Source organism: Phocoena phocoena, chromosome 3 (assembly GCF_963924675.1).
Source record: "Phocoena phocoena chromosome 3, mPhoPho1.1, whole genome shotgun sequence".
Classification (NCBI taxonomy): Eukaryota; Metazoa; Chordata; class Mammalia; order Artiodactyla; family Phocoenidae; genus Phocoena; species Phocoena phocoena.
The window spans coordinates 34,862,348-34,876,480 of NC_089221.1; the positions used below are offsets into that span (position 1 = coordinate 34,862,348).

General features: G+C 38.8%; 1 protein-coding gene across 1 annotated transcript in view; it reads right to left on the bottom strand.

Moving 5' to 3' along the window:
• OXCT1 (3-oxoacid CoA-transferase 1) overlaps positions 1-14,133 on the bottom strand; it is a 143,062-nt gene that overhangs the window by 71,263 nt on the left and 57,666 nt on the right. The window contains exon 8 of the mRNA XM_065873138.1: positions 486-593. Within this exon, the coding sequence (XP_065729210.1) occupies positions 486-593 (108 nt within the window). The remainder of the gene's footprint in view (positions 1-485; positions 594-14,133) is intronic.

Sequence of the window (14,133 nt, forward strand, 5' to 3'; positions counted from 1 at the left end):
CCAATGCTCCCGGTACCCACTCCTTGCCATGATCTCATACCCACCAGCTGCCCAGAGCCCAACACTCATGGGAAATGATGTTCTGTCTGGACTCTATAATGCGCAAAGACTTCAAGATAGATAGATAGTTCTGAACACTCAAACACTAAGAGTCCAGCAGGGGTAAAGCCACCGAAGACCTGATTATATCCTCCTCTACCCATTAGGACAGCCAGCCAAAACTATGCATCATAAATTAGGACAGTTACAAAAGCCTAGAAGACACAGCCTAGAGAAGCATGTAATTTGATGATATACACAAGGAACTGTTGAACTGGACAATTACATAGACAATCATGTCCCCTCAAGATAGACACATGAGAAGCTCCTATTAAGATTCAGAGCAAGACTTCCTGTTCAGCTCTAATTCCTTATCATCTAGAATAGCCCCAGGGACACATCTCTGACAGATCCATAAATACTGACAGACAAGCTAAGTCAATTACCTCAATTCTTTTCTCATATTTTTCTCCCTTTATAAGGCGATGTACATAAATCTTAGGAATATGAATGTCTTCTGGGGCAAATGATCCAATATCCACAATTTCTTCAACCTAGGCAAAAAGAAAAAAAAATTTAATTATATAGTGAGAGCTTAAACTGAATATTTTTTATTAAAAAAAGATGAAGTATATGCATCCTTACAACCAACTTAGGCTGGATGTACAATGTAAGTATACATATACACATACACACACACATTCATGGCACAAATATACATATAAATCAGAGAGAGAGAAAGAATAAACACACACGCAAACATACAAACTTCTAGATCCACAAAAATAGAAGAAATTCAAATACATGTGTCTGAACATAAAATACAAAACATAAAGCTCTAAAACTTTGCTTAAAACAGCCTCAGTTACAAATTTGTCAAATGGTTTGTCAGTACAGCTGCTTGAACTTTCACAAATTGCAGCTCAACTATGTAAAATCTGAAAGCACATCCCTTAAACCCAGATTTTCAAAATTAATGGGAAATTTATCATATCAAAGACAAAAATCTGTAACAACATCTGCTTGGTCAATTGCTTTTTAAACATAGATACAAATGCTATTTGTAACCATTTTTATTTATTCCTGTAATTAGCTTCCTAGGATCGTGATAGAACTGCAATTGCTGAAATAATTTTACTTTAAGATTGATCATTAATTTCAATATGGAAATTTGAAAAAGGAATTATTAACTAATAACTGGAAATTCTAAAAATCAGAATTAAAATTATTCACAGAGCAAAAGGGAATTTTATAGCAATACTGAATGCCCCAAGTTAGTCTGCTATTTTAGAATTCATTTTTAAAGAAGATAAATCATTTTTTTACATCAACATAAAAAAAAAACCTCAGAATAACAAGGATCAAGAAAAACTACAGTCAACGTCATTGAGATCAAAAAATTATATTTCTGGGGACTTCCCTGGTGGTCCAGTGGTTAAGAATCTGCTTTCCAGGGCTTCCCTGGTGGCGCAGTGGTTGAGAGTCCGCCTGCCGATGCAGGGGATATGGGTTCGTGCCCCGGTCCGGGAAGATCCCACATGCCGTGGAGCGGCTGGGCCCGTGAGCCATGGCCGCTGGGGCTGCGCGTCTGGAGCCTGTGCTCCTCAACGGGAGAGGCCACAACAGTGAGAGGCCCACCTACCGCAAAAAAAAAAAAAAAAAAAAAGAACCTGCTTTCCAATGCAGGGGATGCAGGTTCAATCTCTATTCGGGGAACTAAGATCCCAACACGCCATGGGGCAAGTAAGCCCGTGTGCCATAACTATTGAGCCCATGCTCTGTGGAACCCAAATGCCACAACTGGAGAGAAGCCCATGTGCCGCAACTAAGACTCAATGCAGCCAAATTAATTAATTAAAAATATTTTTTTTAATTAAAAACAAAATTATCTTTCTGGTGCCAAGAAAAATATCGTCTTGAAGACTGAGAGTGATCAGCTTAATAGATGTCATACCCAAAGCAATGAACTGACTTGTACAAGGAGAGGTGTATTATACCGTCTCCTTAAACTAGTAACTGAACTCTACAGAAGTTTTTGAGGTTAAGCACCCCCTTCCTTTCTGCTATCCTACCATGTATGCCCACACCACACTCCCTCCACAATGAAAGAATAACAGGGATTAGCGAGTCATTTTCATTATTGTGCACTACTTCTAAATAGCTGAAGAAGAATAGGACATAATGGATAAAAGCTGTCTTCTCTGATAAACAGAAGGATCTTAACAAAAATAAAACAGAAACTCCAAAGAAGAGTCAATAAACATGTGGGCATCCAAGTTGAAATAGTGGGTAGAGATGTTCATCTATACTCATATGAGAATGAGTCAGAAGGCAAGGGGACTCCCCATCACTGTACTCCAGATCTTCTCCTCCAAACTTCTCTATGCTCTGATATATCAAGAGCATAGCCTTCACTTTTTTACTTATTCATCAGGTTACTAAGCCTCCTGCATATTGATTCTTTTCTAGCCCAATGCAACCAAGGTGGTGACCAGGTAAATAGGAGGTGGACACAGGAAATGCAGAGCAGCTAAGCACTACTTCTACCTCTTCAACTAGTTGGAAATTTCAGCCATTAGGGTTCATTCACATCTTTACACTTATTCGATTCAAGCCTTCAAAGAAGTTCTTGACTTTAAAATTTTATCCTGAGGATATATGTGAAGAATGACTATTCATGAAAATATTGGCCACGGCATTTGTTAAAATGACAATAAGTTGGAAACAACCTGAAGGATCAACAATAGAATAATGGTAAAATATATATGGTGCATCCACATGATAAATCAGTATTATGGCTCTCATAATATTTAATGACATCTCATAACATAATGCTTCATAAAAATGCAAGATTCTATATAAATATTTACAGATATGCTCTTCGGCTCAATTATTTCTATATCTACAAAAAACTGAGAAGAAAAACATACAGGAAATTAACACTGAAATGTTAATCATTTTTATCCCTGGGTGACAGTGCCAAGTTATTTTTGTTTAATTTTACTTCTATAATCAAGAGGTAAAAAACCTACAAATTTTTTTAAAAGCTGAAATAGACATTAAGTAGATAGTTTCCAAAACTAGGAAATACAAAAGTGGAAGATGTGAAGAAGTGCTTAGTTAGCCATGTACCAAAAGCACATGTTAAAAAGAAAATAGAGACTTAAGAAAAACTGTGATTTCTAAACTCTAAAAGCACTTACAACATTATGAAATAAGTTATGGAAACACTTTTTGTTTACATTTTTGAAGATAATGCAAATTATTCTCCATACCTAATGCTATTTCAAAAGTTCAGGCCCTACTGTCTCTTGCTTGAATTATTGCATCAGCTTCCTAATTGGTCTCCCTACATCTACCCTTCAGCAGGAGCGAGAAACATATCGGAAAAGAAAAAAAAGTAACCCTTTTCACTTAAACCAAAACTGTTGATGGTAACCAATAGCGATTTTCTTCTGGTTCCACCAAAGAAAGTTTTGACAAAACCCACCAAATTAAGACCAAGTTTCTTTACCAAGGGCAATTACATCATGACTTTCACAACAAATGGAGTGGAAGAATGTGTCCTGCTAAAACAACTCTGATGAAAAGCAAGGATCTGGTTAAACATAATCAGTTTCAGGCTTTGTCATCCTAATATGAATGATTTGCATATTGTCAAAAATGCATGGGCAGTATTTGTCAACACAATATCAACAGTACTGAAAATTTCTATACAAAAATCAAAGCTTTCTCAGAGCTGGTTAGCAGAGTTAACTGCAGAGGAAGAAAATATTTGAAGTACAAACCAAAAGAAGAAAACATATGTTTTCAGACAATCTGGGAAAAGATTTTACAAAAAAAATAATAATAAAATTTTTTAAAAAACTGAAGAGGCAGAACTACCTTAATGTTAGCTATTGAAGAAATTGAAGGCTTCTGTGCTGGTTTTGGGTGATCTTGAGAAATAACAGTGAGAAAGAACCAATGTAGTGGGGGAGAGGGGGGATCTGGTGAGATCAGGCAGTAACATGAGAGTCAAAGGAAATCTGAAAAGAAAAAGATGAATAGAACAAGTTCGTTAAGGAAGAAGTAAAAATAAAAGCTCACAAGAGCACTCACTAAGCATGGCAGAAATGTACCTCCTGAAATCAGAAGTGGGTAAGATAGAGAATAAAGAACAAAGAAAAAGCCTCAGTGCAAAGCACTGGGCATGTTTAAATGTCCTCGGACAAGGTCAAGATGTAGGAGAGGTGGTAGCTAAGAGCAACCCAGGCTTCTCCCTGGCACGATGCATAGTCCTTATGCAGCACCATCTGGTACGTCCAGAAATCCAGACACTTGAGGCTTCTCTAACTAGTACTTGTCTTTGGTTATTAGCAGGAAAATAGAGGCTAGGAAATGTTAATTATTATTGACTTGAACTTTGTTTTAAAAGGTTGCTTTCTCTACCCTGCACCCTTCCTACTTTATAATTCTGAAAAGTTGTACTTTAAAGTTTGGAGAAGGATAAGAATTCATCCTCAGGTGACAAGTGTTTTTGTTTTTACTTGGCGAACATTATATCTCAGGTAAGGTAACAGAGGAGCAGCAAGGCAATAACCTTCTTATTTTTTTATTTTATTTTACTGACAACCTCAGTCCGGTATAGCCACAAAAATGGGCCCAGCCCTGAAGGTTGTTAGTGGAAAAAGGTGCACACCTGCAAACCTCGCTGTGTAATACAAAGTGAGGCCTGTGGTGCGAGGAAGGGGAGGAATCACACTGTAGATGTTTTTCCTGAGTCATTTTAATCTTCAAAAAGCCTTAGGATGAATATTCTTCTTTTGTCCAGAAATTTTCAAAGCAGACAATAACAGCAATAATGGCTAGAATCTTATAACACTAGGTAATCCCAAATTAGCAAAAAAAAAAAAAAAAGCCTTGGAAGATTAGAAAAATGGAAGAGGGGAGCGATGAGCAATAACAGAAAAAGTTACAAGCTAGATGCAGAGGTGCTCTGGATACTAATTTAACCCAGAAAAATGGGGAAGAGAAAGAGGAAATGTGGAGCAAAAGGGGAGGTCAGCATGCAGGGCATCCCTCCCAAAATATCCAAAGGAGCAAGAAGGTGCACATCTTCTTAAGCTTCATGCTAAGGGGTAATTTGACTAGTACAAAAATATAGGAGAAAATGGCATGAAAGCTAAAAAGGCCTGGGTCAAATACATAGGGTCGTAGATGTCTCTATAGAAAAGCACAAAGACTAAAAAGATTAGTGGCTATTAATGAATTTTCAACCTTATAAACGATTGTAACTACAATTGCATAGTCATTGAAACCTTGTAGATTGGATCTCATGCTAATGGACATTCTCCAATGTCCGGTGAAAATAAGCTGACAAAAGAACAAGCTATGTCAAGAAAATATGCACATGCCTGGGAAGGCACTGACCTATGATGAGATGTGGTAAAATATATTTAAAGTGACTTTAAAAGGAGAAAGAATATCACGCTAATGGCCATATAATCAGAGTGCTCACCAAACTAAAGATGTAGATGGCTTATCTTTAACAGAAATGACAAAACTAACTCAGAAACAAGATAGTGATGTAAGATGGTGATATCATGGGAGATGCCAATTATTTGAACATCTTCTGTTCATCATATTCTGCTGATAAATTCTATATTGCCTTCTGACAAGTTCTAGTTTTCAGAATGAAACAGTGAGAAAAACCATGATTCAGGACTTCTAACCAATAAGGATAAACTGCTTGGTAAAGTAGAAATGATGGAAACCCTGAGGGAAAGTAATAATGTAAAACTGGAATTTGTAATAGACCAGGAACTGAATCCCGGGCATACATAGAAATGTATCCTGTTCTTTGAAGGAAAGCAGATTTCCAAAAGTTGAGAGAAAAAAGTAAGGATCAGGATCAAGTGGTCAGAAACTCTAAATGACAGATGGATTCACGAGGGATGTGAGGCTCTCAAAACCCCCATTCTGACAGTATGAAAACAGATTATCTTGACGATGAGAGAATGGTATATACAGAAAGAATATAACAACATGGATAGCCATGTGTTTCCTCATATTTTAAAAGGGCTATCTACAAAACAGAAACAGACTCACAGACATAGAGAACAGACTTCTGGTTGCCAAGAGAGGGGGAGAGGGAGAGGGATGGACTGGGAGTTTGGGGTTAGTACTACAGATGCAAACTATTACATTTAGATGCAAACTATTACAACAAGGTCCTACTGTAAAGCACACGGAACTAGATCCAATCCCCTGGGATAAACCATAATGGAAAAAGAATATAAAAAAAGAATGTATAAATGTGTATAACTGAGTCACTTTGCTGTACAGCAGAAATCAGCACAACGTTGTAAATCAACTATACCTCAATTTAAAAAAAAAAGAGCTCATACAAAAGAGAGACACACATGACCTAGGACAAATGGAAGTCACGTGAAACTTTAACAGGTAGGTCAAAGGGTAGAAAACTGTAATGAGATCAGTCCTGTCCAAATACTGAAGATGACGAAAGAGTGGTTTCTGGGGTGATTTTGTTGTTGTTGCTGATGGGGAGTTCAGACATGGTCATCATGACCGCTAGAGAGAGAGGACAGAATAAAGCACAGCAGTTCAATTCCCTGTTACTCCTGACTTCACCATCAGGGAGAAGAAAAGGGCAGAAATAATATGGCTAAGGAAGAACTGAATTCCAAGAAGAGATACTTAGATTCTCCAAATTAATTCTAGGCTGTACCCACAAAAATTATATCCCAGGATTCTTAAAGAGCCTGAAAATATGGCCACAGAATTACAGTTAAGTAAAAAATGGTACAGATGTCAGCAGATGGAGAGAGGCAAATACACAAATATACTCCTTTTCAAACTGGGGCTTGATTCACAACAGTGTCTTAAAATGGATTATTGGGACTTCGCTGGCGGTCCAGTGGTTAAGACTCTGCACTTCCACTGCAGGGGGCACGGGTTTGATCCCTGGTTGGGGGACTAAGGTCCCACATGCCGTGTGGTGCAGCCACCGCCCCCCGCCAAAAAGGATTATTGAACAAATGGTCTATAAGGTCATAAGCGGAGAAAAGAATACTGCTAGACACCAATACAAGTCTTTCCCCACACCAAACCCTGCCAAATGAACTTCATTAACTTGCAGATCTAGCTAGCTCATTGGTGGGCCAAGAGAAAAGCACAGGGTAAGATTTCACAAAGCACCTGACCAACTCCCTCAAGTTAGAGTTTTATAGACATACTGGGAAAATGTGACTTGGTTTCATTCACTTTATTTTTTATTTTTATTTTTTTTTTTGCGGTATGCGGGCCTCTCACTGTTGTGGCCTCTCCCGTTGCGGAGCACAGGCTCCGGACGCGCAGGCTCAGCAGCCATGGCTCACGGGAGCCGCCCCACTGTATGTGGGATCTTCCCGGACAGGGGCACGAACCCGTGTCCCCTGCTTCGGCAGGCGGACTCTTAACCACTGCGCCACCAGGGAAGCCCTGGTTTCATTCACTTTAAATCAACAAATATTAATTAAGCACCTACTAGATACAACAGAGAAGAAAACAGGGAGCCCATTCTGATGTACAGATAGGTAGATAACAGAAGAACCACAGAAGTACTTGATGGCTTGACAAAGTCTTAGAGGTCTCTGATGCTGAGGTTTTTAACTTTGGGGGAAACATGTACTTCTTTAAGAATCTGATGAAAGCTACAATATCTCCTCACACAAAAATGTTTCCTGACCTGTAAAGTCCCTCTTAAGATGACAGGCGATTTGTCCATAACCATGGCCCATTTCTACCCTCTGGCCTCAGGGAGACCCCAGATTAGAAAAGAACCCCTGTGCTAGTGCTTTGATGTCTTTGGTCCTATCCTGTTCAATGTCTTTATCAAGGCCTTAAATGAAGACGGGGAACACATCCTGAGTTCATTATGGTTAAGGGGCAAGGGTCTGGGTGCAACAGGCAATTCTGAACAGATATATTCCCATCTGTGTCAGAGAAGACAATCTCAGGCTCATGACCTCCAAGTATTTAGCAAAAGTTTGGGTAAGAAAACAATGATTTAGGAGCCCAACCACTCTTTTAATGCTCCAAGAAGAGTATGCTCTTAGAGAAAACCTGTATCTTTATACCATAGTTATAAAGAGCTCTTTCTTGCAATTAAAACAGTGCCTAAGATAAAATTCTGTCTAGTTTTAATAGCAAGAATAGTTGTACTTCACTTAATCATTAGTTTCCTTTAAATTATATGTACTATGGTGGGAGGGAGGGATAAATTAGGAGTTTGGGATTAACATATACACACTACTATATATAAAATAATAACCAACAAGGACCTACTGTATAGCACAGGGAACTCTACTCAGTATACTGTAGTTACCTACATGGGAAAAGAATCTGAAAAAGAATGGATATATGTATATGTACAACTGAATCACTTTGCTATACATCTGAAACTAACACAACACTGTAAATCAACTATACTCCAATATAAAATAAAAATTAAATTAAAAAATTATATGTACTATCGACTATATAAATGAGTAAATTTTTAAAATTTATTTATTTTATTTATTCCTTTTTGGCTGTGTTGGGTCTTTTGCTGGCACATGGGCTTCCTCTAGTTGCGGAGAGTGGGGGCTACTCTTCATTGCGGTGTGTGGGATTCTCACTGCAGTGGCTTCTCTTGTTGCGGAGCACAGACCCTAGGTGTGCGGGCTTCAGTAGTTGTGGCGCATGGGCATAGCTGCTCCGTGGCATGTGGAATCTTCCTGGACCAGGGCTCAAACCCATGTCCCCTGCACCGGCAGGTGGATTCTTAACCACTGTGCCACCAGGGAAGACCATAAATGAGTAATTTTTATTTGACATCTTTTGTTTGCCATTACAGTATAATTTTTCATCTCGTCCTAGCTCCATTTTAAAGCCCAACCATTGCTTTTCTTTCTTCGTAGAGCCCTACTTTTTTTTTTTAATTAATTAATTTATTTGTTTGTTGTTTTTTTGCGGGGGGCTGTGTTGGGTCTCTGTTCTGTGCGCGGACATTCGCTAGTTGCAGCGAGTGGTGTGCGGGCTTCTCATTGTCATGGCTTCTCCTGCTGCAGAGCACGGGCTCTAGAGTGCAGGCTTAGTAGCTGTGGCGCACGGGCTTAGCTGCTCCATGGCAATGTGGGAATCTTCCCGGACCAGGGATCCAACCCGTGTCCCCTGCATTGGCAGGCAGATTCTCACCCACTGCGCCACCAGGGAAGCCCCCTACTTTTAATTGATGTTATCTTGTATATTTTCTGTGTCTTATAAGCTACTTTACATCGTCTCTGGAACAAAATGTATAAAAATCAAACAGTACACTTATCAAATTGGAGAATGACACAAGGCCAGAAAGAATAGTTGATATAATGAAGATAGAAAAGGGCCTCTACTGATTAGGAAAATAAAATGAGCCAATTAAGTGAATGAAATTAAGCACGGAGCAAAGTTAATATTGTAAAATAATACCTGGCCTAGTAATATTTTCTAGGAAATAAAAGGGTTTAGTTAACCACCAGCAAAAAAACTATAATGTGACAGAGATACCCAGAGAACAACAAAAGACTCTTCCTTTCTCCACTTGTCCAAACTCAGAGTTGATGATAATCACCTTCCACGTCATGTTCCTCATTACAAAACAAAAGCAGTTCTTCCTTCCTACAATGTCTCATTTAAAAACATGGGATGAGAAGGAAAATGGATGAAGCAGTTTGAACTCATTAGAAGAAAAGCTTTACCTAAAATAACCTAATTTACTAAAACTGTGCCTAGCAGCAAAATAGGACATACGGATTTAAAAAAAGTATTACTCACTTCATGGATTATCCCAATAGTTTATGTAGAATGGAAGAAGTGTTTTTAAACAAATTCAAAAGCAGTTAATGGTATTATTTCCATTTCCACTGACACTAATACGACATGCAGTCTAGTCCATGATGGCATTCTGTCTTCTCACTTTTTATTTAACCAAAAAATGCCAACCTTCACTAAGTATGTGATTTAATAACATGCAGGCAGTATTATAAATATCCAATTTTATTTGTCCTATCTTTTTCTAAAAGAAAATCTTATTAAGGCTGTAGCAAATCCAAAGTAATTAAAATGAGCACATCTACCCAAAGGAATTAAAATACTTCTAACACATTCATTCAAAGCACCAGCCTTATCTATAATAGTAAGAAAAAAATTACACCATTAACACATAATCCAAGAAAAACAGCAAGACATGATATAATTAATAGAATTAACTAGGAACATTTTTTAATGAAGAGAGTTATGGAGAAACAAGGAGAGAAAAACGTTTGTGTTGGGTTTTACAGCCACAGAAAAACTGCCTATTAGAGATGCTAAAACTTTAAAAGGTTACTTTCTAAGACTGTTTCCTTCAGTTGGGGGCTGTTAATCATCCTTGGAGCTTTTTATAATTCAAGAACACAGTACTTAACACACAAACTGCAAAGAAGACTTGGGTTAAACTCTAACATTTCCAGAACACAGATAATAGTTGCTTAACCCAGCAGGGACTGTGACTCGAATTCAGTTTGTGAATGGCTCAATTCCTAAATTTAAAATCGTTTAGCATGTGCCACTTTGAATAAGAGTTTTATGTGTCATTTAATCTTCTAAATGTTCTCAGTATGTTTGCATTTCTAGGAAGCAGTAAGCAAAGTTGAATCCTATTTATTTCATTAAGAAAATTAAAATGCCATGTTTGTTTTCCCTGATTTAGTGTAATAAAGTAGTCATAAGATGCAAAAATAAATAAACATCAAAACAAAATACTTTCCTTCCTCTCTCTGTAGCTCAATTTCTAAAACTAGACCTTTAAGTCCTAAAGACATTCAAACATATTCATCACATTCTCAACTGTGATTTTAGCATTAAGATCAAATGACTCTTCCCTTAGGACAACTGGCAGAGACACACAATCAGTTTTACAGTTGGCATCACTTGTTTTGATACCGAGCAGGACCTGTGGGGCTCCTGGGCACAAAAGTCTTTCAGTGTTCCCCATTTCTTCATTACAGGAAATAGGCTTCAGCCTCCAGAACCTTCCCTGCGTTCCAAAAGGCAGGTTCAAACAGTTGATAATTAGGGAAGGGAGGGGATGCAGAGACAAGGGAGGAACAGTCAAGAGAGATAATAATGCAGCCTTGGGGCGGGGTCCTGGTTCCCCATCAAGGGATATCCATAAAAGTATTTTTGAGCTGTTTTGCAGATACTAAAACCCCCACTAAAGGGGAGAAATTAATGATATGCTGCTCACAAGCATGCAGACCACAGACCAGTTGGAACCAGAAGGTTGATAATGCTGAATCCCGCTTACCTCACCACCAACCAATCAGAAGAATGTCCACAAGCTGATCGTGCCCTCTTTGAACCATTACTACAAAACTTCTCAATACCCCCCCAGCTGGGGACACATGGTTTGAGGACATTAGCCCACTGTGGCCCCCTTTGCCTGGCAAATCAATAAAGCTATTTATTTCTACTTTACCCAAAACTCTGTCTCCAAAAGTTAATTTGGTGTTGGGTACAGAGGCCTGATTTGGCTTCAGTTTTCAGTTTTTTCTAACAAATTGAATTTCAGCCTCTAGTCATCACCAGGAAACCAGTCCTAACTCTGAAGTTACCATTCACAGCAATCACTGAAACCCACAGTGAATAAAGCTGATCAAGGTCCAGAATCTAAAATGTCTTCTGAGAATACATAGCTCATCCCCAAAACTCAACGCCATATTTGAAAAGTTAAGAATGACAATTAAAAGAAGCATGCTGGGGATCGAACCCACGACCTTGGCATTATTAGCACCACGCTCTAACCAATTGAGCTAACATGCTATGCAGCTCAATATCAAAAAAACAAACAACCCGATCCAAAAATGGGCAGAAGACCTAAGTAGACATTTCTCCAAAGAAGATATACAGATGGCCAACAAACACATGAAAGGATGCTCAACATCACTAATCATTAGAGAAATGCATATCAAAACTACAATGAGGTATCACCTCACACCAGTCAGAATGGCCATCATCAAAAAGTTTACAAATAATAAATGCTGGAGAGGGTGTGGAGAAAAGGGAATCCTCCAGCACTGTTGGTGGGAATGTAAATTGATACAGCCACTATGGAGAACAGTATGGAGGTCCCTTAAAAAACTAAAAATAGAACTACCATATGACCCAGCAATCCCACTACTGGGCATATACCCTGAGAAAGCCATAATTCAAAAAGAGTCATGTACCACAATGTTCATTGCAGCTTTATTTACAATAGCCAGGACATGGAAGCAACCTAAGTGTCCATCAACAGACGAATGGATAAAGAAGATGTGGCACATATATACAATGGAATATTACTCAACCATAAAAAGAAATGAAATTGAGTTATTTGCAGTTAGGTGGATGGACCTAGAGTCTGTCATACAGAGTGAAGTAAGTCAGAAAGAGAAAAACAAATACCGTATGCTAACACATACATATGGAATCTAAAAAAAAAAAAAAAAAAGTCATGAAGAACCTAGGGGCAAGACGGGAATAAAGACGCAGACATAGAGAATGGACTTGAGGATACGGGGAGGGGGACGGGTAAGCTGGGACGAAGTGAGAGAGTGGCATGGACATATATACACTACCAAGTGTAAAATAGATAGCTAATGGGAAGCAGCCACATAGCACAGGGAGATCAGCTCGGTGCTTTGTGACCACCTAGAGGGGTGGTAGGGGAACGCAGAGGGAGGAGATATGGGGATATATGTATATGTATATGTATATGTATAGCTGATTCACTTTGTTATAAAGAAACTAACACACCACTGTAAAGCAACTATACTCCAATAAAGATGTTAAAAAAAAAAGAAGCATACTGATCTTTTAGACAGAATTTCCCTTCTCCCATTAAAGAAAAGGTGGCTGTGATTGATAGAAGAGAGTAATTTACGATGTCAGTAGTTTGTAAGAGAAGGATTTTTGTCCACATGATTCTAATGCCATGTATTTCACTGACTTCTGCTATCCTTAAAAAATGAGATAACAGGGCTTCCCTGGTGGCGCAGTGGTTGAGAGTCCACCTGCCGATGCAGGGGACACGGGTTCGTTCGTGCCCCGGTCCAGGAAGATCCCACATGCCGCGGAGTGTCTGGGCCCGTGAGCCACGGCCGCTGAGCCTGCGCGTCCAGAGCCTGTACTCCACAACGAGAGAGGCCACAACAGTGAGAGGCCCGCGTACCGCAAAAAAAAAAAAAAAAAAAGATAACAGAGTATGATATAGAGAACTGCATTTGAGGTCAAAAGATGTAGATTCTGGGTTTTAGGTCTATTATCTTCCTGTACTGTGTTCTTATGAGAACCACTAAAAGCCATTTCATCTCTAAAATGTGAAAGTTGAAATTTAAGTGACGTCTAATATTCTTTCTAGCCCTTACATTTTATAAGTCTACATCAGTTGCTGGATGGTCCACAACAAAGACCTCAAAGTACACACATTAACCTACAGTATCTTTCTAATTATTCTGGATTATTGAGCCCTGGATCGATCCCCTTTTACTGGGTGTACTTTGTTAAAGGCAACACATGATTTTAATTCCATGCCACTTAGTATACCTTCAGCACTCCTCTGCACTTGTGTATATGCTATGCCAATTCTCTCCTGACTAACCAGGCTGTTGCATTTACAAGGCCAGTTTATTTGCCACTAATTTATCATCTTTTGCAAAGCTAGTTAACTACCATATGGCTTGTTCTCCTTTAGCTGAGCAATAAAAGCCTATTGAATCAGACACACTATCTATTCCAGCCAGCATTAAAAGGCACACCATGAGTTAGTGATCCCAGAGAAATCAGAGGAACCTAGTCACCGTAATAAGGAAGGGGATTACAGAACACCTGGTGGCAGGTTATCAAGCCTCTCAAAGCAAGGCCCAACAAAGACCTCAACTATAAAGCCATCAGGAAGAACCACTGAACATAAGGCATTTTTTACTTTCTTATAGACTACAGCAGGATAATGGCAATCAACTAGAACGAACAGAACATTTCTAAGCCTGCAAAGTGATGCTTATATTTTAACCTTCTGGC